At 49.0% G+C, this 26,131-nt stretch overlaps 1 protein-coding gene across 2 annotated transcripts in view; it reads right to left on the reverse strand.

The window, feature by feature from the left end:
• Nucleotides 1–14,876: 14,876 nt before the first annotated feature.
• PER1 (period circadian regulator 1) overlaps nt 14,877–26,131 on the reverse strand; it is a 29,351-nt gene continuing 18,096 nt past the window's right edge. The window contains exons 8-23 of one of the 2 annotated variants that reach the window (XM_088446135.1): nt 23,095–23,237; nt 22,581–22,659; nt 22,383–22,489; nt 21,491–21,644; nt 21,135–21,243; nt 20,876–21,007; nt 19,768–19,876; nt 19,533–19,689; nt 19,274–19,389; nt 18,909–19,100; nt 18,483–18,692; nt 17,624–18,351; nt 17,314–17,470; nt 16,910–17,087; nt 16,670–16,820; nt 14,877–15,379 (exon numbers count right to left, since the gene is read on the reverse strand). In XM_088446135.1, the coding sequence (XP_088302261.1) occupies nt 15,272–15,379; nt 16,670–16,820; nt 16,910–17,087; nt 17,314–17,470; nt 17,624–18,351; nt 18,483–18,692; nt 18,909–19,100; nt 19,274–19,389; nt 19,533–19,689; nt 19,768–19,876; nt 20,876–21,007; nt 21,135–21,243; nt 21,491–21,644; nt 22,383–22,489; nt 22,581–22,659; nt 23,095–23,237 (2,830 nt within the window). In that variant the 3' untranslated portion in view covers nt 14,877–15,271. Of the gene's footprint in view, nt 15,380–16,669; nt 16,821–16,909; nt 17,088–17,313; nt 17,471–17,623; nt 18,352–18,482; nt 18,693–18,908; nt 19,101–19,273; nt 19,390–19,532; nt 19,690–19,767; nt 19,880–20,875; nt 21,008–21,134; nt 21,244–21,490; nt 21,645–22,382; nt 22,490–22,580; nt 22,660–23,094; nt 23,238–26,131 lie in introns of both variants that reach the window. The other variant, XM_088446134.1, reaches the window with a different exon arrangement.

The following is a 26,131-nucleotide window of genomic DNA, read 5'->3' on the forward strand; positions in this document are numbered from 1 at the left end:
CTCAAGACCAGGTGTATACAAACACCATCAAGCGTTTGATATAACATACACAGGATACCTCCTGGGATCAAGAATCTACCTGCTGTAACCCAGTGTGGATGGTCACCTCCTCACAACTCCACCACCAACGCGTTTCTGCTTGTAAAAGCCTTTATCAAGGTGTATAGGGCTGTACTGACTGTTACCTATAAATACCCCTCCCTCCTCATTCATTGGTTCATTACTTGAGGGGATAAATATTCTTAAAAATACCTTAAATTCATAAAATAATACAAACAATATACACTATATCTTTATCTCTTAACTCACTCGTGGAAATTCCTTTGTTAAACATAAGAAATATTGTACATATATCATTTGCGTTCCACTGCATCATGCACGTGGAACGCATACATTTCCGGTTCCAGTTTGCAGGCTTGTTTTTAATGTTGTCCCTATAGTGCTAAACAACTATAGCTGGACACCGATCTTACATACTGGGGCCATCATTTCTTATGTGGAAAGACTCGCCCGGTCCCCATATGTGCCTCTAGATCGGAGTGTTCCATTAGTGTTGTATGCGTTCCACCTGACAGATCCCGTGGAACGCATACACTTCCGGTTTACGGAAGTACTTCGAGTAGGTCAATATCCTCTATTGGTTGTAAGTGTTGTGTGCGTTCCACCTGTCAGATCCCGTGGAACGCAATCTCTCCGATGTGCGGAAGTGCTTAGGGAAAGTTAATGTATTCCACTTTCTAGCCAGCGGAGCGCATGTACGGGGCATGGAACTTCTTTATATATCTTGTATGTCATACTTATTCATAACACTCTACCTTTATGAGTGTGTACCAATCTAAAAACATCCCTTTTTAAAATATTAGTGGGGATAAGGTATAAGTATGTAAATAAGTAAAATATAAAAAATCTACCTTCTTCTGCATGTGTCCCATTCAAATTATGTGGACATCAGCATATAAGCAGAATTAAAAGACATCAGTAAATAAGTAGAATTAAAAAATAAACCCAATATATTAGGATAAAAATGGATATACATAAAATTATATAGTCTATAAAAACTATAAAAACCATTTTAATTCAAAGTCCATATTCATACCCTTCGGATGTAAAGTGCCTAATTCATAAATCGTTTTCATTTCCATTTTCGCAAGATTACTATCAAGTTTTCTTTTTCTCCAATGTTTTTCTACTATCTGAATGCCCATAACCTTACGAACTTCCCTGATGGAGCTGTTATGATGTTCCTTGAAGTGTAACGACAATGAATGTTTTTCAAAGCCCTTTTTAATATTTCTAACGTATTCGGACCATCTTTCTTTTAAAGTCCTAGAGGTTCGTCCGATGTATTGGAGTCCACAACTACACTCTATTAAATATATGCAATTCATACTGTTACACGTTATAAATTGTGTGATGTCTCGTGTTACTCCAGTTGTCTTGGAACTATAATTTACAAGTTTATTGGGTTGGTTAACATGGTTTTTACACATTTGGCATAAGCCACAACGATAAAATCCTTTAGATTTTATTCTATTCGTCCTCTTTATTGGGATAGCGCTTTGAACTAATCTGTTTTTCAAATTTTCTATATATAAAGGTAGGTCTATCAGAAATAACAGGGTTTAAAATTGGGTCCTTTTGTAATAGATACCAATATTTACGTATCATTTTTTCCACTAATTTATACTGGCCGTTAAAAGTGGTAATAAACGGTATTTTTAACTTTTCATCTTCCTTTCTTTTATTTGTAATAACAAACCCCTGTCTATTTCTTTCATTTCCTTGACTGGGATTTCCAGTTTTTTGGAGTATCCTTTAGCCACAAATTTCTTTTTTAAATTTTCTGCTTGTTCAGTAAAAACTTCCACTTCAGTGCAATTACGTCTTATTCTTCTTAATTGACCTTTTGGTATGTTTCTTAACCATACTGGATGGTGGTTGCTTGTCGTATTGATATATGCATTACTGTCTGTAGGTTTCATATAGTTTTTAGTTTGTATTTCATTATTTTTAATGTAAATGTTGAGATCTAAAAAATGTATCTCCACTTTACTGTGATTATAAATTAAACGAATGTTAAAATCATTATTGTTTAAAATCTCATAAAATATTTTGAGTTCTTCTTCACTCCCATCCCATATAAAAATAATATCGTCAATAAATCTGTACCATAACTTAATATTTTCTTTATAGATATTGTTATTCCATATGTGATGTTCCTCCCAAAAACCCATGAAGAGGTTTGCATATGATGGCGCGAATCTAGTGCCCATAGCTGTTCCTCTTATTTGTTCATAAAAAGTGCCATTGTGCCAAAAGAAATCCCACAATAGTACTTGCTTGAACTTCCGAAGCACTCGAGGAAGTAGGGAGATTGGAGGAAACAGATACGCAAACTGGAAGGTCCACTTGACTGACAGAGCATCTACCAGAAGAGCCCCTGCGTCTCTTGTTCTGGACCCGTACATTGGCAGCTTGTGGTTGTGTCGGGAGGCCTTGAGGTCCACTGCCGGAAGGCTTCACTTGTCCACGAGGAGTTGAAACATGTCCTGGTGAAGAGACTATTCCCCAGGATGCACGTCGTGATGGCTGAGGAAGTCCGCTTCCCAGTTGAGCACTCCTGGTATGAACACCACTAATATGGCTGGGAGATTGCCTTCTGCCCATGTCAGAATGCATGACACCTCCAATATGTTGATTGGTAGAACAGACTCCTCTGCTGTCCACCGACCCTGAAATGAGTGTGGACCCATCACTGCGCCCCAACTCCAGAGACTGGCGCCTGTTGTCAAGAGAATCCAGTCCAGAATCCAAAAGGGGTGCCCCTTGGTGAAGTGACCCGTCTGTAACCGCCAAGCCAGAGACAGACGCACCTCCGGAGAGAGCACCATTGTTTGTGTCCTTATCCGATGATGAGATCTGTCCCACCTGACTAGGATCAATTTCTGCAGAGGCTGGGAATGAAACTGGGTATAGGCCACCATGTCGTAGGTCGACACTGTGGACCCCCGTAATCTCATTGCTGAGTGAATGGACACTCGGCGACAGTGGAGGCATCTGCGTACTCACGTCTGCAAAGTGGAGATCTTCTCTGTGGTTAGACAGATACTTTGCTGGTGAGAATCCAACAGAGCTCCCAGGTGGAGCATCCTCTGGGAAGGAGTCAAGGAGGACTTCTTCCAATTTATCAACCATCCGTGAGTCTGCAGAACTGATATTGTCAGCTGTAGATGGTATTGAAGTACCTCTGGCGACCCTGCTAGTAGCAACAGGTCATCCAGGTAGAGTAACAGGTGGACCCCTTGCAACCGCAGATGGGCTGCCATCGCCACCATAATTTTTGTAAATACGCGAGGGGCAGTAGAAGGCCGAACGGCATTGCCTGAAACTGGAAATGCTGGTGTTGCACAGCAAACTGGAGAAAATATTGGTGAGATGAAGCAATTGGAATATGCAGATATGCATCCTGGATATACAGCAACACCATAAAATTCCCAGGTTCCATAGCCAGTATAATGGAGGGTAGGGTTTCCATCCTGAACCGAGGTACCCTGAGGAATTTGTTCAGAGTCTTGAGATTGAGGATAGGTCTGAAAGATCCATTCGATTTCTGAACTAGAAATAGACTGGAATAGTAACCCATCCCCCTTTGGGGTAATGGGACCGGTACAATGACCCCCTCTTGAAGCAAGGATTGTATTGCCGTCTGAATTTGTAAGACCTTGTCCTTGTTTGAAGGCCTGTGCAGAAAAACTGATGGGGAGGTCTTCTGCGGAAGAAGAGGGCGTACCTGTGAGAGACCACTTCCCTTACCCAGTTGTCTGTGGTAGTCTGGTACCAGAACTGGGCGTACTGAAGAAGTCGGCCTCCCACCCTGGGGTCCCCCAAGGGGAGGCCCGTCCCATCAGGCTGAGAATTTGTCGTCAGATTTAGCAGCCGGACGTCTAGCACTCCAAGCCTGTTTCTTGGGCTTTGGGGATTTCTTGTTGGTGGACTGTCTAGGAAAGGACTGAGCTATTAGGCTTGCCCTGTGGCCGAAAGGACGAGGATCTGGCCCCCAAGGGGGCAGGAGCAGAAGGCAGACAAGCAGATTTAGCTGCTGCCAATGTGTCCACAATCTTGTCCAAGTCTGGTCCAAGCAGGACTTGACCATTATAAGGTAAACCTTCCAAACCTTTCTTGGAATCCGTATCAGCTCTCCAAGAGCGCAACCACAGAGAGCGCCGAGCAGAAATTGCTGCAGCCGAAACCCGTGAGGTGTTGAGACAGACATCAAAAGCTGCTTCATTTATGTATGTAGCCGAATCTTGGAGATTACCCACCAGAACCACTTGTTCCGTGGTAGCATCCGAGGCAAACGACTCCTCCAAAGAGTCCGCCCAGCGTTCCATAGCTCTGGCCACCCAGCAGATAACCATGGCTGGTCTAGTAGCTGCCCCTGACAGGGAATATAAGGACTTCAAACAAATCTCCACCTTCCTGTCCATAGTATCTTTCAGAGAAGATATTGACGGCATAGGCAGGGTCGCACTCTTGACTGAGTGAGTAACATTAGAGTCCGCCTGAGGGGATAGCAAAGGGATAGGCATAAGCTAGGCGCCTTTGGGGCTGGAACCGTTACCAGGAGATTTCCATGCCTCCTCCACATGTTCCATTAGTTGGCCTGACGGGAAAAATGGCCGCTGAAGCCTTTACATCCTTGAAGTAAGCATATTTGCCTTTGGACGCTGGAGGCTCCTCGTCTTCTATAACCATGGCCAAACAGACCGCCCGTATCAGGCCTGGAATATAGATTTTTGACCTAGACTCCGTCTCCCGCAAGGAGGGCTCAGAGTCTGATGGTTTATCCAGAATTTCTCCATCATCTGTCATCATCATCATAATAATAAGTAGATAGAGAAGACAACAACAGTCTCTTAGCCGGTCTATGTGAGGATTCTCCCTGTAAAATCTCCATCAGATTTTTCACCGTAGAGAGAATTTACCCACACTGGGTCAGAACTCCCCTGAGCCGGCTGTTGTGGAAGGCTCTGGGCCACCATCAACTGCCCAGGGAAACCTTGCAGAGGAGACAGGGTTCCCCAGGTGGTCACGCCATCTAGGGAAACACAGGAGGAGCTGCCACATGGTCTGCAATTGAAGTCAGAACCTGCACAAAGCAAGCCCAAGGAGGTTCTTGAGCCGCACCAGAAATAGAGGGGCCAGCCAGAGTAAAGCATGCCCCATATAAGCCCTCCTGGACCAACTCTCCCTGCCCTATTCCTGCCTTACATTTTATGTATGAAAGCAGGACAGGGGCAGGATTTTGCAAATTCTCAATATCAGACATTGTAGAAACAGAGGGGATAGAGCACACCGTATGTGACCCACCCCACAGTAAAAGTAACTTTTGGGCAATATACCACCCTGACAGAACAAGTACTGAAAGGGGCTATGAACCAGAAAGGAACAGGGAAAGTAAAATGGCTGACAGAAGAAAGTAAAGATACAGTCACATACAATGCAGAATTACTCTAGCACAGATTACACTACCAATCAACTACACAGACTCAGTGTCTGGTAGGAAATAGTGCTACATACACTGACCCTTGTGGAAGAGGTATGCAGGGGGACCTAGACTTCGCACTCCCCTGAGTGATCTATGACAAAGCCCAGAGAAAATGGCTGCCAGAGACCTCGGAGGGGGTGGGACCAGAGTTGGAAAGCTGCAACAACCAGCCGGAATGCAGTGGAAGGCGCGCTGTGCAGCGGGGAGGAGCTTCCTGTCCAACAGGGAAACCAGCCTCCCCATGCCAGCATTTAACCCCCGTGACGCTGGAGCTCCTACAGTGCCCTGCACCTGCCAGCTTGTGTCTCCAGTGGGCCTGTGGAAGTGCAGGTCTCAGTGCTTGGCTCCACCGCTGTCCTATCCGTGGAGCGTCCAGCCCTGAGGGAATCAGACTGTGTTCGGCGGGTCACCGCCGCTTACCTTAGTCCCTATCCAGTCCAGGGATCCTCCTGGGCCCTTGCTAGCCATCCCCGGATCTGTAACGGCGTCGATGGGGTGACTGAGCAAAAGCGCTGGAGTCTTGCTGGACTGCCCGCGCTGTCCACTCTGCAAGAGCTTTAACAGAGGATGGTACAGGAAGGCCCTCATGAATGTAAGCCTCAGAAATCGCCATGCGAATCCATCCTGCCAAAGTTTGCTTAGTGGTAGGCCAACCCTTCTTACAGAAACCATAGAGGACAAACAAGGAGTCCGACTTCCAAAATGAATTGGTACGGTTGAATTGAGAGGTCTGGGGAATTAAAGGCTGGTACTATAATTTCCTCATTAATGTGGAAACTAGATACCACCTTAGGTAGGAAACCAGGGCAAGTGCGAAGCACCGACATATCCCTATGAAAAATCAGAAAGGGAGGGCGACATGAGAGAGCCCCCAAATCTGACACCCTTCTGGCCGAAGCAATGGCCAGAAGAAAAACAGTCTTAGCCGTAAGCCATTTCAAATCCACTGAGCCCAGTGGTTCAAATGGCGGTCCTTGGAGAACCCTCAGGACCACAGCCAAGTCTCAAGGAGCCACTGGTGGAACAAAGGGAGGCTGAATGCGAAGTACACCTTGCAAAAAGGTGCGGACATCAGGAAGAGTAGCAATCCTACGCTGAAACCACACTGAGAGGGCAGAAACCTGCACCTTCAGGGAAGCAAGGCGAACATCGTGATCTAAGCCTGTCTGTAGGAAAGCCAAAACCCTGGATATCCTAAACACCTGAGGATCATAGCCTCTAGGGCGACACCATTCAAAGAAAGTATGCCACACCCTGTGGTAAATTCTTGCAGAAGCCGGCTTCCGAGCTCTGCGCATGGTGTAAACTACAGAGCTGGAAAAACCCCTGGACCTTAAGAGGGCAGTCTCAACAGCCACGCCATCAAAGACAGACGACCCAGGTCCGGGTAATGGCAAGGACCTTGAGACAACAGGTCCGTACGTTGAGGCAAAAGCATCAAAGTGTCTATGGAGAGACTCCGAAGATCTGAGTACCAGTGGCGTCTGGGCCACGCTGGAGCTATCAGCCTTCTTGCTTGAATTTTCGTAGTACTCGAGGAAGAAGGGGGAACGAAGGGAAGTGGTACGCAAACTGGAAGGTCCACTGGACCGACAGAGTGTCTACCAGAAGAGCCTCCGTGTCTCTTGTTCTTGACCCGTACACCGGCAGTTTGTTGTTGTGTCGGGAGGCCATGAGGTCTATCTCTGGAAGGCCCCACTTGTTCACCAGTAGTTGAAACACCTCCTGGTGAAGAGACCATTCCTCTGGATGCACGTATTGACGGCTGAGAAAGTCTGCTTCCCAGTTGAGGACTGCTGGTATGAACACTGCCGAGATGGCAGGGAGATTGCCTTCCACCCAAGCCAGAATGCGGGACACTTCTGTCAGTGCCGTCTGACTTCGGGTTCCTCCTTGGCGGTCTATGTAAGCCACCGTGGTGGCGTTGTCCGACAGTACCTGCACAGGTTTTCCGTGGAGAATGTGCCTTGCTACTGGAGAGCTTTGAATACTGCCCGAAGTTCCAAGATGTTTATTGGAAGCACAGATTCTGCCGGTGTCCATCATCCCTGAAACAAGTTTGGACCCGTCGCCGCTCCCCAGCCACGGAGACTGGTGTCCATCGTCAGAAGGACCCAGTCCGCAATCCAAAAGGGGTGAGCCTTCTGTAGCCACCAGGCCAGAGACAGACATACCTCCGGGGAAAGCACTATTGTCTGTGTCTTTATCCGATGGGGCAACCCATTCCATCTGGAGAGGATCAATTTCTGCAGAGGTCTGGAGTGAAACTGGGCATACTCCACCATGTCGAACATCAACACCATGGAAACCAGTAACCTCATTGCCGAGTGAATAGACACTCAGCGACACTGTTGGCAACTGTGTACTTTTGCCTGTAATGCAGAGATCTTTTCCTCCATCACAAAGATCCTCTGATGTTGGGAGTCCAACAGGGCTTGGAGATGGAGCATCCTCTGTGAGGAAACCAGGGAGGACTTCTTCTAGTTTATCAGCCAGCCGTGATTCTGCAACACAGATATTGTCAGTTGCAGATGGCACTGAAGCATCACTGGAGACCCTGCCAACAATAGGAGGTCTTCCAGATAGGGTAACAAGCGAACCCCCTGCATCCGCAGGTGGGCTGCCATGACTTTGGTAAACACACAAGGCGCTGTGGCCAGACCAAAGGGCAGTGCCTGAAACTGGAAATATTGATCGACCACTGCAAACCTGAAGAAACGCTGGTGTGCTGAGAAAATGGGGATATGCCAGAGTAAGCATCCTGAATATCCAGCGACACCATAAAATCCCCAGGCTCCATTGCCAAAATGATGGAACGCAGGGTCTCTATCCTGAACCGAGGAACCCTCAAGGACTTGTTGAGGGACTTTGGATTAAGGATGGGCCAGTAAGACCCATTTGGTTTCTGTACCAGAAAGATTGGAATAATACCCCATTCCCCTCTGGGGCAACGGAACAGGCACTATAACTCCAGCCTGGAGCATAGAGTGCAACACTTTCCGGAATTCCAGGGCTTTGTCTTTCTCTGACTGAAGGCCTGTGGTGAAAAACCGGCTGGGAGGCCTTCCCCGGAAGGAGAGGGCGTACCCCCGAGAGACCACTTCTCTTTCCCAAGTGTCCGTGGTGGTCAGACACCAGCACTGGGCGAACTGAAGAAGTCGGCCTCCCACGGGGAGGCCCGTCCCGTCAGGCTGAAGGCTTATCGTCCGTCTTGGGAGTAGGACGTCACGTACTCCAAGCCTGCTTCTTTGGCTTGGCAGATTTCTTGGCCCCTGATTGTCTCGGAAAGGACTGTATTTTGGACTTAGCCTGGGCCCTATAGGGCCGAAAGGACAAAGCCCCAGACCCTGATGGGACTGTAGCCGATGGCAGACATGCAGATTTAGCTGCTACCAGCGTGGCCACAATTTTGTCCAGATCAGGGCCAAACAGGACCTGTTCATTAAAAGGCAAGCATTCCAAACCCTTTTTGGACTCAGCATCTGCTGTCCAAGAGCGCAACCACAGGGAGCGGCGAGCCACTACTGCTGCCGGGGAGATTCTGGAAGTGAGACCTATATCTAAGGCTGCCTCATTAATATACGTAGCCAAGTCTCTGAGATTGCCCACTAACTTCACCTGCTCTGCTTTCCAGCACACGCCCATAGCTGGTCTGGAAGCCCCTCCAGCAAGGGAGTAAATGGATTTCAGGCATATTTCCACCTTGCGATCCGTAACATCCTTTAAGGAGGACATAGAGGACATGGGCAATGTTGCACTCCTCACTAGGCATGTGACATGAGAATCCACCTGTGGAGGGGTTTCCCATTTGGAAAAATGATTATCCGCAAAGGGGTATGCAAAGGCCAAGCGTTTTTGAGGATGGAACAGTTTTCCCGGATTTTTCCACGCCTCCTCTAAAATGATCCACTAACTGACCAGAAATAGGAAATACAGTGGCATCTCCCTTAACATCCTTAAAGAAGGCATATTTGGATTTGGCCACGGGGGGATCCTCATCCTCAATAACCAAGGCCGCACAGACTGCCCGTATAAGGCCAGGTATATAGACTTTAGTCTTAGACTCCGCCTCCTTAGTACGAAGGGGCTCTTGGTCTGAAAAGTCAAAAATCTCACAGTCATCAGACGTCATGTCATCCTCATCGTACTGAACTGTCTGAGACACTAAAGGCTGCTTAGAAGGCCGCAATGGTGACTCCCCCTGAAAAATGTCCGTCAGGTGCTGTACCGTATTGGACAATGAATTCACCAACACAGGCTCCTGCGAGACCTGGGGGGGGGCGAAAGCAGGAGACACTGGGGTACCAGCAACTGCCTGGAGAACCCCTGCATGGGTGATGAGACCACCGCCTGCTGCGATAACCCCATTTGGGGAAACGCAGGGGGCGTCACCAGCTGGCCCACAAGGGTTGTAAGTGCTTTAGCAAAACAAGCCCAGGGCGGTTCCTGCACAGACGCAGTGACAGAAATCGGGCGTGATATGAGATAACATGCCCTACATAATCCCTCAGAATTCCCATCTCCCTCCGCTAATGGTACATGTGGTACACTTTAGCTGAAGAGGAAAGTCATGTTCCCTCTCGGACATGTTGAGTGTAATGGAGCAGTATGTGACTCCCCTCACAGAAAATACTTTTACTGTGAGGCAATAAACACCCTGCAACACCGCACCGCAAGGGCTTTAGCAGAGGAAGAACAGGGATAGTAAAATGGCTGACAGAATTGAAAGTACAGACAGACAGCGCTAGTAATAGTCACATACAATGCAGAATAACCTGCAGTACAAACACTACAACTACACAGAGCCTGGTAGGAAACAGCGCTGCATACTCTGACCTTATCGGGGGAGAGGTATGCGGGGAGACCCGGACCGCGTTGCCACCTGTATCAAGCGTCCAGCAGTGTTTGCGCACTCCTTAAAAATGGACGCCGAGGAGGCGGGTCCAGGGGAGGAGCGCTCACACAGCCCACCAGACCGCAATGGAGAGGCACTGTGCAGCAGGGGAGGTGCCGGCTGTTAGCATGCCAGGGGAGCACGCCTTCCCTGTTTATTAACCCCTGGGACGCTGGGGCATATCCATACTGCTGCAGCCCGCTGTCCCTGGTGGTCTAGTGGAAGGCGCAGGATCAGTACCTGGCCCCACGCGCTGCCTGTCCCCAGGGAGCCCCCTGCCTGAGGACAACATGGACTGTGAATTGGCGGGTACCCTCCGCTTACCTGAAATCCCCTTGCACCCGGTCACAGTACGAGTGTTCCTGGGTCCCCGGAAACCCACCAGCATCCCTGGATCAGTACCGGCGTTCTGAAGGAGCGACAGCATAGATGTCTGTAATGACTGTCTATGCTGTACAGCTCATCTTGTGCAGCCAAATCTGCCTCGAAAAGAACTTCAGGGGCCTTTACAGCCCCCCTCTGCATATGGTGATCCGACTCCGAGCCGGGCACCTACGAAACTGATTTGCCTTGGCTCAGGGCGGGGTATAGGAAAGGGACCTATCCTGGGAGGCTGAAAACTTTAACTCTGTGGTGCCCGATGTCTGCCACCATCGCCTATACCCCAAGGTATCCTGTGGATACCCTATGGACCCTGAAGTAGAAAAATATACATACACATACAGTCAGGTGCATACATATTGGGACATTGACAGAATTTTCATATTTTGGCCTCTATTCACCACCACAATGGCTTTGAAATGAAACAAAAAAAAGATGTGCTTTAACTGCAGACTTTCAGATTTAATTTGAGGGTAATTACATCCAAATCAGGTGAACGGTGTAGGAATTACAACGGTTTCTATATGTGCCTCACACTTTTTAAGGGGCCAAAAGTAATGGGACTATTAACTCAAAATCTATTTCATGGACAGGTGTGGGTTATTCCCTCGTTATTTAATTATCAATTAAGCAGGTAAAAGGTCTGGAGTTGATTCTAGGTGTGACATTTGCATTTGGACTCAGTTGCTGTCAACTCTCAATATGAGATCCAAAGAGTTGTCACTATCAGTGAAGCAAGCCATCATTAGGCTGAAAAATCAGAACAAACCTACAGTATCAGAGAGATAGCAAAAACATTAGGTGTGGCCAAATCAACTGTTTAGAACATTCTTAAAAAGAAAGAATGCACTGGAGAGCTCAGCAACACCAAAAGACCCAGAAGACCACATAAAAAAAACTGTGGTGGATGACAGAAGAATTATTCCCCTTGTGAAGAAAAACCCCTTCACAACAGTTGGCCAAATCAAGAACACTCTCCAGGAGGTATGTGTATATGTGTCAGTCAACAATCAAGAGAAGACTTCACAAGAGTGAATATAGAGGGTTCACCACAAGATGTAAACCATTGGTGAGCCTCAAAAACAGGAAGACCAGATTAGAGTTTGCCAAACAACATCTAAAAAAGCCATTACAGTTCTGGAACAACATCCTATGGACAGATGAGGCAAAGATCAACTTGTACCAGAGTGATGGGAAGAGAAGAGTATGGAGAAGGAAAGTAACTGCTCATGATCCAAAACATACCACCTCATCAGTGAAGCATGGTGGTGGTAGTGTCATGGCGTGGGCATGTATGGCTGCCAATGGAACTGGTTCCCTTGTATTTATTGATGATGTGACTGCTGACAAAAGCAGCAGAATGAATTCTGAAGTGTTTCGGGCAATATTATATGCTCATATTCAGTCAAATGCTTCAGAACTCATTGGACGGCGCTTCACAGTGCAGATGGACAATGACCCGAAGCATACTGCAAAAGCAACCAAAGAGTTTTTTAAGGCTAAAAAGTGGAATGTTATGCAATGGCCAAGTCAATCCCCTGACCTGAATCCGATTGAGCAGGCATTTCACTTGATGAAGACAAAACTGAAGGGAAAATGCCCCAAGAACAAGCAGGAACTGAAGACATTTGCAGTAGAGGCCTGGCAGAGCATCACCAGGGATGAAACCCAGCGTCTGGTGATGTCTATGCGTTCCAGACTTCAGGCTGTAATTGCCTGCAAAGGATTTGCAACAAAGTGTTCAAAAGTGAAAGTTATGGAGCATACACACGGTCGATTTTTGTCAGACTTGTCAGATGAACGAGTTTACCAAAGTTTTGAACGATTTGAACGATTTTTGACTGCAGTAAAATGAATGGAATCGTCCAAGTCTGACTGCAAACACATCAGATGTCAGATATCGTTATCTGACAAACGGGAACGCACATCGTTGATCGTCCATCGTTCAGGTATGTCAGATTTTCCTTCAGATATGAACGACTGAACGATTTTTAAATCGTTATCGTTCATATCTGAAGGAAAAATCTGACCGTGTGTATGCACCATTAGATTTAGGATTGTTTAGTTTGTCCCATTACTTTTGGCCCCTTAAAAAGTGGGAGGCACATATAGAAACCGTTGTAATTCCTACACCGTTCACCTGATTTGGATGTAATTACCCTCAAATTAAATCTGAAAGTCTGCAGTTAAATCACATCTTGTTTGTTTCATTTCAAAGCCATTGTGGTGGTGAATAGAGGCCAAAATATGAAAATTCTGTCAAATTCCCAATATTTATGCTCCTGACTGTATATGCGCCACTTTGTGAAGTCTGCCTCCTGGGCGCTTGTGGATATTAGAGCAAGACTCGTACACTATTCCCCTGTGCAAGTGGAGGGGGGCATTATCCCCTTCCCAAACTAGCAGCGCACACAAGGTTCCCTTTATCATGCCCAGCAGACCATTTCTACCCCTCCTAGCTGGCATCCTCACCCTAGGACTCCCTCTATGTACACTGGACTGCCCAACACCATCCCAATGACCCATGCCAACACCCAGAAGCTGTGCTCACCAATTACTGGTATTGTAATGAGAGGGAGTCAGCGGTCCTGTCAGACCCGTGGCCCGCTGATGGTTACTGTAGTGCAGACCGCAGTGAGTGCAGTCACTCTGCACTACACACAGAAACAAGCACACCGCCACCGCCGGCAGTGCGTTTGCTTTGGCAGCCAGCCAATGAGAGTCAGACTCTCACTGGCTGCTGCGCCCACTGCGGGAGCCGGGCTGGAGCTCACTCATGACGTCTCTCCCATAATGCAGAGCGGGCTGGCCCGGGAGGAAGGAGAAGCGGACGGTCGGCAGGAGCGGGGATTCAGGTGTTTTTTTTTTACGTATGTGTTGGGGGCACTGCATTGGGGGGAGGGGGGGCTACTACTGGGGGCACTGCATCGGGGGGAGGGGGGGCTACTACTGGAGGCACTGCATCGGGGGGGGCTACTAATGGAGGCACTGCATAGTGGGGACTACTACTGGGGGCACTGCATAGGGGGTGACTACTACTGGGGGCACTATATAAGGGGCAGTGCATAGGGGGGGGATCACTACTGAGGGCATTGCAGAGAGGGGCAGTAATGGGACATAATTAAAATTGTAGAAGGGGGCAGTTATGGGTCAGAACTGTGTGAGGAGAGGGCAGAGTCTAAATACCGCAGTATAGCTTAGTGGCCCTCGGCTTTGTCAAATTTTTTTAATGTGGCCCACACTGCCTTATAGGTTGAAGACCCCCGTGTTAGACATACATGGCCATATGGGCATCCTCCATATACTTTATATCTGGCTGGACCTGCAAGTAGACATATGCAGGAGACCAAAACCACTTCCCAAATTTGCACACACGAAGAGGGAATTAACTACAGGGCACACGGAGCTTCGACAATGAGGGGCTCATTACTACCAGCTTACACTGAGGCCCATTCACGTGGGCATCGGGCTGCAATATTCAACTGTACGTACAGTCCTAGGGATCCAATTGAGCATCTAACTGGCGATATATATCGGTCCAACTGTCTCATACAGATGGCCGGTATCGCAGCTTGTGCAGTGTGAGCACCAAAAACTAGCAACAGCACCGGCGTCCGCTATTTCCGGCCCACGGGCTGGCCAAGGTCAACGTATTGCAACAGACCTTAATGTACACGGATGGCGTTACGCAGACCAAGCGAGTTCCCCCCTGTCACCTTAGCACAGCTACGTTCTACCGTGTGATCCGCAACTTATGATGAAGATGTGTTACAGCTACATACTCGGTACAGTGCCAACCACTGTGCCATCATGGCAGCGCCCGGTGCTAGACTCCTAGACCATACGATTGTGGGAAAAGGGAAGGGCCAACTGTTTCCTGTTGGTTTTTGTTGGGGGGGGGGATAATTACTCAGCACGCTCATGAAATAAAAAAAAACAACAACAGGAGATCTTTATTTACAAAACCGTACAAATGGCGGGGACAACTAACCGTTGACCCACACTCCCCCAATACACATAACCAGACCCCTCCCCCTCCCCCACCCCCCAACCTTCACACAGCGATGATAAATTAAACAAACAGTTTACAAAAATATATCTAGAGAAAATAAACCTCCATCATGTATTTCGACTGTGTCCCTGTCATCCTTCACAATGGCAGGACAGATTTAGCAGCCATGTCTTTGTAGCACGCGCTGGTGACGACGCTAGACTGATTTAAGAGTTCTAGAAGATTTACGTCAGTTCCCCCCCGAGTCCGTCCCTTGACTTGGGAAGGAGGAGATGAAAAAAAAAGTGTCAGCTGTACAGCCCACCCCCACCCACCGCTCAAGGCATTACTGTGTGGGTGCTTCAGTCATACCGGCGAATGAATCCTTGTGGAATGATGATGAATAAGGCAGTTTGGGATTGTCAATGGTGAGCTGAGTAATGAGGGGGAAATTCAGCTAGTTGCCCCCTCCCCCCACTGTACATTCCCCCCCCTCTTCCATCATTATCGACAAATCCAGGTCTTCGTCGTAACTGGTTGCATCCGGCGAGCAGCCTGTGCAGGACTGGAGGCGACAATAAAGGAAATGTTATACAGAGATCGTACCGAATGACAAAACAGCAGCAAAGACAGAGGGGAAAAAAAAACAAGGGTACTCCCATCTCTGAAATACGTTTTACTGCAGTGACATGAGGCCTTGGGTAAATATATACTATTGTACTGTGGCCCTGATTCAGAGCCAGACGCTCTGACAGAGTGCTCGCTCTGAATCAGGGCCAGCCTTCTGGTTGTTTAGAGCGGTCCAGTGTGACCACCCACAGCTATAGCGATCGGGCAGGAAGATGGTCGCGATGGTCAAGACCATGGCAACCATCGGGCTTGCAACATGACCCTTGTGGTAGGGTCTCGTTACCGCAAGTCCCAGAGAGATTTCGGCTCTCTCTCGTGATGTCAGTGGGGCCGTCCCCAAACGGAGGCGTTCACATGGGAACGCCTCCGTCTGGTCAGCCAAACCCCGGCCGCCCACCAAAGGGGGCGTACTGTCACTCAACATCGACAGCACGCCCCCTTTGGTACGAGACCCGGAGCGACTGTTTGCCCCTCGCTATCCGGGTCTCGCGCATGCGCACTGGGCCACCATCGACCCGCTTGCGAGCGCATAGCGGTCTGAATCAGGCCCTGTGTTTGCACTATAATTACACATTTGTGGATGGGACAGATGTTCAAAAGCAACATAATCCAGTCACTAAACACCAGAGGCAGCACAAGGGCAAAAGCTCCCCGATGCAGTCACTGATACTTCAACCATGATCATAGGACATCAGTTCAACCAGCAAAATGGTTGCTACCACCAGTACACGACTCTTGTGACGCATAGGACAATTTGGTGAGGCTTGTGCTGAAATGTAATATGGTGTAGTGTCAGCTTATAGCCTGTAGGGGTTGCTATAGACATGAAGACAGATCCAGCCTCAGACTCAACTAGGGATGGCCATCAGACCTCGACGGTTGATGGTTTTGCCATCGATGGCAGAGAGACAATGGTTTTCTGACACTGAGCTTAGCCCAGTCCCATTTTTTTATTGGCCTGCAGCTAGCCAAGCACCCGGCAACGGTGGCCAACAAGTGGTGCAAACCATCAATGGTTCACCATACATGGTTATTGCACCATCGATGGAAAACCACCAATGGCCATCCCTAGACTCAACCAATACAATTTATACGATATAAGAGAGGCAATCTCGGTGTCTGTATCATAATCACTTTCTCGGGGCCTCTCTCACTGAGCCTATAAGTGTGCCGTATGGAAGTCAGAGGTGCTCATCAGCATTCACATAACCACGTAGATACTCACGGTAATGTTGAAGACATTGGGTATTTGGCCTCTCCTGACCCACTGATGGACCTCCCCCAGCTCCTTCATCTGCTCCTCGCTGAACCTGGGTTGGTTCCTCTGTAGCTGTCGGAGCTTCTCCCGGTCTTCCCGAAGGACGCTCTCCATGTTTCTGTGAGGACCAGTCAGATGAGCCTTTAATAAGATGGAACTACACGGACGCCTCACATACTCAAGACATTACAGACCTAGCGGTCTAACCTTGATGGGATTTGGTAGGACATCATTACTTCATGGTCAGTGTTTGCCAAAAGCAGCCAAAGTGGGTCCTGCATGACGCATCTGATCACCTCCCTCTCCGCCTTCTTGACCCTTAAGTCCGTCTCCGAAGAATCAATGCTCCCAAAATATTTGCTGGTGTTGCTGCTCTCGCTGCTCCCTAGGAGGGGATTGAAATGGATTTTACTTTTATTGCTGCATTTTCATGGGAGGAAAATGGATCTATTCAAGAATTCTTACCACTGATCACCACAAACTACTCGAATTATATACGCAAAAAAAAAAAAAAACTAACTAATTTCCATGTTCTACAGATACTACAACATCAGCAGTGGAAGTGTGAGATCCACTCTTTCTGGAAACTGTCCTCAGCAGATTATACTCACTAGTGCCACAAGCAGAAGTGCTGCCCCCGTTCGATCCCATGGACCCCGAGGCCGCAGATCCTGTGCCAGAGCAGGAGTCCTCATGGAGCAGGAGATCGAGAAGGTCACTAGAACTGGAGAGAGCATCGTTGTGCGACGATGACTCCTGCTGGTCACCCTGAGAAAAGACATGAAGGGGAGAGGAGGTCATTGGTCAGGAGAGATGGACATAAAAAGCTAAGAGGTGGCGGGGTCAATTAACTGGACAGGAGGACAATCTGGCATATTGTAAAGCGATGGGAGATTTGGGGTAAGCAAAGAGAATGCTCACCATGCAGTTGTCAGGCTGTCGGTCTTCTTCTCCACTCCCTGAACTGGCATTAGATCCTCCAACGGTAACATTTCCCGAGGCCACTCCTTTCCCTCCCTTTCCCTCCTCTTCCAAGTCCCATTCCGCTCCTCCTCCCGTTGCGACACCGGGCTGCGGTAACTCCTCAAGCTGCAGCAAGTCTAACTGTAAGGGGGAGCTGCACCTCGATGGGAACAGGCGTTGGGGAGGGGAGGAGGAACGGGAGGGTGGAGGACAAGTCACAACGGGTGCGGGAGGTGCAGGAGTCGGAGCCATTGTGACAGGACATGGAGCTTCAGAAGTTGGTGAGAAGGGAGGAAAGCCAGATACTCCGGGATAAAAAGGAGGTGCCACTGGGGTAGGTTGGAAGAGATAGTTGGGGAGCACCAACGCCACTATGGGCGTGACAAGAGGGTATCTAGAGAGGGGCGGGGTAGCTTCTGGACAAGGATCCTGGGGTGCCTGAGGCGGAAACATAGGGAGAGGATAGCCAGGCATGACTGGTGGTGGAGGAGGAGGGAGGAGAAGAGCCTCAGGATTTTGGGATGTCGGCAGGGAGCTGGGGGATAGAGGTTTGCCTTGCTTTGGGCGCTTGGCTTTTGATTTTCGGCTTTTGCCTCGATGTTCTCCTGTATTTGTACCTTTCCTGGATGAGGGCGGGAGGTTCCTAGCAGAAGCATGGTGTTGGTGGGAACGTGAGGGCTTATCAGCTGCCAGGGAAGAAAGAAAAGGAAACTATTAGGGAGAAACGGTGAAGGGAACATCTAAAAAAAAAGTGCCAACCACCACATCGAAGAGAACCAAATGCATCATAATCACCACAAAGTAACAAAGAACCAACCTCTCAGGCCTCGCGGGTTCTGCTCTTCCCATACGCCGGCAGGTAGAGGGTCGAAAACCCTGAGCTGGCTGAGATTATGTACTCGGGTAAGGAAGGCCTGCTCCTCTCGCTGAGTGTGGGCCGACAGAACCTCTTTGGTCAGACCCAGCGGGCACAGTGGAGGAGCGGGCGCTGCCGGGCAGGACATCTCCTCCAGCGGCACCATTTCAGCTGCAGTCAACAAGGTGGGGGGGGGGATAAGAGGAAGGATGACGATACGTTAGTTCACAAAACAAGGCAAACGTTGCCCCAAAACAAGATACAACAGCTAAAAAAAATATGTGGAGACATATGAAGATTATAATAGAAGCTTCCCCCCCCATGTCCCCACATTTTTTATGCCATTGTCCCAACTCTTTAGCGATTATAGTCAGTCTAAGCATTTACCCGAATCTGGTGGCTTTTTGTCTCCTACGTGGACTATGGTGCTGCTGAAGCTTCCTTGGCTGGTGATGGAAACCACACTCTCCGCCTTGCTCAGCGGTAGAGGCGGCAGAGGGGCGAGAGGAGAGGAACCCACCGCAGCGGGTGTGGGAGGGGGAGGCAGGTGCTGCCGCCGGGTTAGACCAGCTGCGGGATCTGTGAAGAGATATAATCTGTGAGGCCGACCCCTTAAGACCTTCATCGATATATATCTATTATCGCAACGGAATTTGCTGCGCTACTACGAAAACTGTTAGTAAATAAATAATAAATTAGCTCTATCCACTACCCTATCCGGCTATATGACCAATGTGCCTCCTGAGACTCACCTTCCTTCACACTTTCCTGGGTCCTCGGTTTCTCCTCGGAGGAGGTGGACGAGGTGTAGGAAGAGGAGCCGCACTTTCTCTTCACGGTGCTGGGGAGGTTGCAACTTTCCAGGTATCTAAAGAGGAGACAAAGGGAGTGTGTGTGAGAGAGAGAGAAGACGACATTCGGCAAAGATGAAGTAGACGATAGAGATGCGGAAACAAGTCTAAGCGACCTACGGTTAGAAGAGATATTGGTCGACAAAAAGCCGCCACTCACCGTACGATGCTGTCCAAGCAGTTGATCTGCTGATAAGAATAGTTTGAGTTCTCTTTTCGCACAAGCTCTTCTGGGGCACAGGGGATTCGGGGGGTCACAGTATCAGGCGGAGTGCTGTATACACCAGCTGAAGGGATCGGGCGAGGAGGGCCAAGGGCTGGAAGGAGGATGGGTGAAGTCAGATTTACACCCAGCACAAAGAGATTTCTGTGCCGCGTGGGGGGAGGTGACATACCTTGAAAATGTCCTCTTTTGGGCTGACGTATCACCCTGGATCCCAGGAACTGCTGCTGGCCCTGATTCTTCACCATATGCGCATTCTGGCAGAACTCCTGGAATGTCATCTGCTGGAACAATACAGACATTTGTACCCATCTCTGTGTTACCCTGCAGGGGGAGGGACAAGCTCATAGCTCCCTTCTGTCTGTGTCACCCTGCAGGGGGGAGGGACAGGCTCATAGCTCCCTTCTATCTGTGTTACTGTGTCACCCTGCAGGGGGAGGGACAGACTCATAGCTCCCTTCTGTCTGTGTCACCCTGCAGGGGGAGGGACAGACTCATAGCTCCCTTCTGACTGTGTCACCCTGCAGGGGGAGGGACAGACTCATAGCTCCCTTCTGTCTGTGTCACTGTGTCACCCTGCAGGGGGAGGGACAGACTCATAGCTCCCTTCTGTCTGTGTCACTGTGTCACCCTGCAGGGGGAGGGACAGACTCATAGCTCCCTTCTGTCTGTGTCACTGTGTCACCCTGCAGGGGGAGGGACAGACTCATAGCTCCCTTCTGTCTGTGTCAGTGTGTCACCCTGCAGGGGAAGGGACAGGCTCATAGCTCCCTTCTGTCTGTGTCACCCTGCAGGGGGAGGGACAGACTCATAGCTCCCTTCTGTCTGTGTCACTGTGTCACCCTGCAGGGGGAGGGACAGGCTCATAGCTCCCTTCTGTCTGTCTGTGTCACCCTGCAGGGGGAGGGACAGGCTCATAGCTCCCTTCTGTCCGTGTCACCCTGCAGGGGGAGGGACAGGCTCATAGCTCCCTTCTGTCTGTATCACTGTGTCACCCTGCAGGGGGATGGACAGACTCATAGCTCCCTTCTGTCTGTGTCACTGTGTCACCCTGCAGGGGGAGGGACAGACTCATAGCTCCCTTCTGTCTGTGTCACTGTGTCACCCTGCAGGGGGAGGGACAGACTCATAGTGCCCTTCTGTCTTTGTCACTCTGCAAGAGGAGGGGCAGACTGATAACTCCGCCTCTATCTGTATAATGACAAAAGTAGGAGGAGGAGCTAGGAGTCTCTCCCCATTCATAAACACAGGAGTCAGGGTATTAGTCTGGTCTTACTTACAGGTTTAGGATCTGTCCCCTCCTCGGTGACCATGGCGTTGCTGTCGCTGGACGACGTGTTGCAGCGAAACGGCTCCTGTGAGATGTTGCTGCCACCGCTGCCGTTACCACCGGAGGTTGCGCTGTGTACGGGCTGTAAGACATTACAGGTAAGATGATGGAAGAGAAACACCCGGCTACTCGCTGAACACATCAGTAACGCAGGTCCAGGTGTGGACGGACACAGATAATGCGCCAGAGAGATGCAGACCGGTCAGTACCTGCATCAGAATCCGATGAATCTGCTCAGACAGCTCCTGAATGTCGGGATCCAGAGGTTTAAGCTCTGCCCCTTTTGGAGCGGTAAAGATATCTTCATTAAGAGGACTTCTGTGCAAAAGAACAATACATGGACCGGGTGAGACAGAAGAGAGACACGTGTGTGTGTGTACGTGTGTGTGTACGTGTACGTGTGTGTGTCCCGCATAAAGCAATAAGGCAGTGGGGACTAGAATTCACATTCAAACATTCTTCCTGCAGGAAAGATATTACAATAAGATGGGCAGATCTCTAATTCTCACCTATACTCTCAATATTTGCACAAGGAATGAGGGAGGAGGGGGGCGGGGAGACTTACGTGCGAACTTTATGCCTCCCGAGGATGAAGGAAACCTTCCTGCTCCAGGGATTCACAAAACTGCTCCAGCTTGTATCGATAGTCACGTAGGCTCCGGAGCGGGCACACAGGCGGATGGGAGAGTGATCAAACGGCTGGCCGGCCTGCTGGAGGACTGAGGGGAAAGAACGATGAGACACTAAAAAAAATACTCTGCTGGCACATAAGGTTCAATCCATTCATCAACTCAGCAAAGGGATCAATTATAGTTATTATTATGCATCTCTGCCTCCATCGGATCTTAAGTCTAAGGGCCTGATTCAGACCCGCTCGCAAGCGGGTCAATGTTTGCCCTCTGCGCATGCGCGAGCCCCAGCGAGTGACTTAAATTCAGTCGCTCCGGGGCTCACTACAAGACGGGGCGGCTGTCGATGGTGAGTGACAGCTCGCACTGTTTTGTAGGCGGGGAGGGGGGGTGGCTGCACAAACACAGGCGTTCCCTTAGGAACGCCTGGCGTTTGTGGGCGGCCCTACTGACATCACTCGTGATGTCAGTAGTGGACTTCCTGCTCTATTAGAGCAGGGAGTCCACTTGGACTTGCGAGAGCTGAGACCCTACCACAGGGTCTCCTCGCAAGCCCAATGGTGGCGATCATCGCGACCATCTCCAGCCCGCTCGCACAAGCTGTGGGTGGTCACCCACAGCTTAGTGTGCGGGCAGGTGAAAAAAAAATGAAAATCCCCGCCCTGATTCAGAGCGAGCACTCGCAAACAGCGAGCGGGCCCTAAATTCCGTACCACACACACACACGGATAGAAAGACGGAACGTACACAACCCTTAAAAAACATTATTATACTTATTGTTCTTTTTTTTGGGGGGGGGGGGGGGTATATAGGAATGCTCATATTTACCTTTCTTGTGTATGGCTAGCATTAGCGGCCGGTCCTCAGGGTGGATGAAGAAGAGGACAGGCATGCCGATGAGATCCTGCGGCAGGTACCCGAGTAGGGGAATGGCTCTGCAGAAGAAGAGGACAGGGGGACATCAGACTGATAGATGGACAGGCCTGCGGACATCACACAGACGGACATGCGGGACAGTGGACTCACCTCTCATCCACCTCTTGGAACATACAGCTGGGTGTATGCCTGGTGGTGAAAATCCGCTTATCTTGGGGGATTCGAGGTGCTGAGGAAAAGGGAGGGTTACCGGTCAGACAGATAGACAGACAGACAGAAAAGGAGATACAAAGCCGCCTCCGGCTGTCTGACTTCACTGCTCTTCCCCATCCTCCCTCTCACTGGTAAATATCCCCAAAGTACCCCGCATGCACTAGGTACTCTGGCACAGCAGAATAGATGCCAAGCTGAGCCCTTGGTCCCAATGTGACAATATCACACAGCGGCTGTGTTCTCCTCAAGTCCTTTTACACCAGAGACCCAGGTAATATCCCTCTACTGCTTAACCTACACCCACCCCATTATCTCCCACACGGTGCCCGAATTCCCCTTACACCATAGGCAGATGCCTCTCCTGCCTAACCCGCAACTCAGGCCACGGCAATATCCCTCTACTGCTTACCGTACAGTCCCCCCCTCTCAGCCTTTATTTCTGTCCTCTCACCTTCGTAACCAGAATGTATTTTCTCTGCAATAAGCAGACAGCACGGCTGCCCCTCGGCGTTGTCCGAATCTCGCACCTTCATCAGGTACGGGGAGAGGCGGAACGGGTGATAGTGGATGTTCGTATCCCGCTCTCGGCCCCCACTGAAAACACACACCTGCAATAAGACCAGAGCCGGGGAGACCACAGCAACACAGGGCGGAGAGGTGAGGGGCCGTATGTCAGCGTGAAGAGTGGAGGGGAAATCGTGTGATGACAAACTGGGGGCTTTGGGGGTTTTGGAGAGAATTTGCGCACGTGTTTCTGCCAGGACTGGCCGCTGTGTAATCCCCCATCTGCAGAAAACGGTGCGCACCTTACCCTAATAAGTGGCATTGCACGTTTATTAACATAGGTCACCCACAGACATACATGACCGCCACCTACATTGCCCTCCAGATTCCAATTGAAGCCACTCGCCCTTACTTACACAGCTCTTTAAGCATCTCAAATCTCATCTCTAAACACTGTCCCTCTCCGCGATCTGCTTCGATCTACCCCTGAACCACGTCGGGTCTCTCACACCCACCTACAAGGCTTCTCCTCTGCTGCGATCCACTTGCGGAATTCCCTACCGCCCCCGATCAGGTTTTCCCGGAGCCTTTACGTCTTTTAAACGCTCTCCGGAAACCCCCATCTCCTTATTAGGGCCAGCTCTGCTCCCACTTACACTGACCACACGCGTAGCCCCCGCAATTCGTCCAATCTCCTCTTGCACCTGGTTTTTGCCGTGTCCTCGTCCTATTAGATCGCAAGCTCCCTCCCTTAGCCATGGTCCTCCCTACGCTGTGTTTTCACGTCCACATTTATTTTGCCTCGTTTTTCCCGCTGCCTGTTGCTGGGGAGCAATGTGGCACCTTACTACTATGAAAATAATAAATATCAGGCAAAGTAACTGAGTTAGCAGGTGATGACGACCTAGCCCCCACCCCAGCATCAGCACAGGGTGCAGGTAGGGACTCAATATACAGCTTTAGTTCACCATATACAATAGGGGAAACACATGTAAGTAATGGCTGCTGTGTAGAAAGCCTCTCGGAGAAAGGGTTACACACAGCGAGTCTACAGAGTGGGGGTGTTGTGTGGGTGAGTGACGCAAGTTGTGTCAGTATGTTAATTAAAGGGGGCTTTGTGTTACAGCGGTGTGAGCAGAGACTTAATGAGGGAGGTGAGAGGAGAAGGGCTTCCGGAGCGTAGGAGATAGCTCCCTGTGTATAAGACAGGCTCCCCTCTCTATATACATGTGTTACATAAACCAGCCAGTTAGGTATGTCCTCAAAGACAGAAGATAACTTGTATCCACAATATACTATTCGGTCTGTCCTCTCTGTGTATATGCAGTGTGATAGCTCAGTCTGTCCTCTCTGTGTGTGTATATACAGTGTGATAGATCAGTCTGTCCTCTCTCTGTGTATATACAGTGTGATAGATCAGTCTGTCCTCTCTCTGTGTATATACAGTGTGATAGATCAGTCTGTCCTCTCTGTGTGTATATACAGTGTGATAGATCAGTCTGTCCTCTCTGTGTGTATATACAGTGTGATAGATCAGTCTGTCCTCTCTGTGTGTATATACAGTGTGATAGATCAGTCTGTCCTCTCTCTGTGTGTATATACAGTGTGATAGATCAGTCTGTCCTCTCTCTGTGTATATATACAGTGTGATAGATCAGTCTGTCCTCTCTCTGTGTGTGTATATACAGTGTGATAGACCAGTCTGTCCTCTCTGTGTGTATATACAGTGTGATAGATCAGTCTGTCCCCTCTCTGTGTGTGTATATACAGTGTGATAGATCAGTCTGTCCTCTCTCTGTGTGTATATACAGTGTGATAGATCAGTCTGTCCTCTCTGTGTGTATATACAGTGTGATAGATCAGTCTGTCCTCTCTGTGTGTATATACAGTGTGATAGATCAGTCTGTCCTCTCTCTCTGTGTGTGTATATACAGTGTGATAGATCAGTCTGTCCTCTCTGTGTGTATATATACAGTGTGATAGATCAGTCTGTCCTCTCTCTGTGTGTGTATATACAGTGTGATAGATCAGTCTGTCCTCTCTCTGTGTGTGTATATACAGTGTGATAGATCAGTCTGTCCTCTCTGTGTGTGTATATACAGTGTGATAGATCAGTCTGTCCTCTCTGTGTGTATATACAGTGTGATAGATCAGTCTGTCCTCTCTCTGTGTATATACAGTGTGATAGATCAGTCTGTCCTCTCTCTGTGTGTGTATATACAGTGATAGATCAGTCTGTCCTCTCTCTGTGTGTATACAGTGTGATAGATCAGTCTGTCCTCTCTCTGTGTGTGTATATACAGTGTGATAGATCAGTCTGTCCTCTCTCTGTGTGTATATACAGTGTGATAGATCAGTCTGTCTCCTCTCTGTGTGTATATACAGTGTGATAGATCAGTCTGTCCTCTCTGTGTGTATATACAGTGTGATAGATCAGTCTGTCCCCTCTCTGTGTATATATAGTGTGATAGATCAGTCTGTCCTCTCTGTGTGTATATACAGTGTGATAGATCAGTCTGTCCTCTCTGTGTGTATATACAGTGTGATAGATCAGTCTGTCCTCTCTGTGTGTATATACAGTGTGATAGATCAGTCTGTCCTCTCTCTGTGTGTGTATATACAGTGTGATAGATCAGTCTGTCCTCTCTCTGTGTGTGTATATACAGTGTGATAGATCAGTCTGTCCTCTCTCTGTGTGTGTATATACAGTGTGATAGATCAGTCTGTCCTCTCTCTGTGTGTGTATATACAGTGTGATAGATCAGTCTGTCCTCTCTCTGTGTATATACAGTGTGATAGATCAGTCTGTCCTCTCTGTGTGTATATACAGTGTGATAGATCAGTCTGTCCTCTCTGTGTGTATATACAGTGTGATAGATCAGTCTGTCCTCTCTGTGTGTATATACAGTGTGATAGATCAGTCTGTCCTCTCTGTGTGTATATACAGTGTGATAGATCAGTCTGTCCTCTCTCTGTGTGTATAT

This window comes from Taudactylus pleione, unplaced genomic scaffold (assembly GCF_031769625.1).
Source record: "Taudactylus pleione unplaced genomic scaffold, aTauple2 ptg000393l, whole genome shotgun sequence".
Taxonomy (NCBI): domain Eukaryota; kingdom Metazoa; phylum Chordata; class Amphibia; order Anura; family Myobatrachidae; genus Taudactylus; species Taudactylus pleione.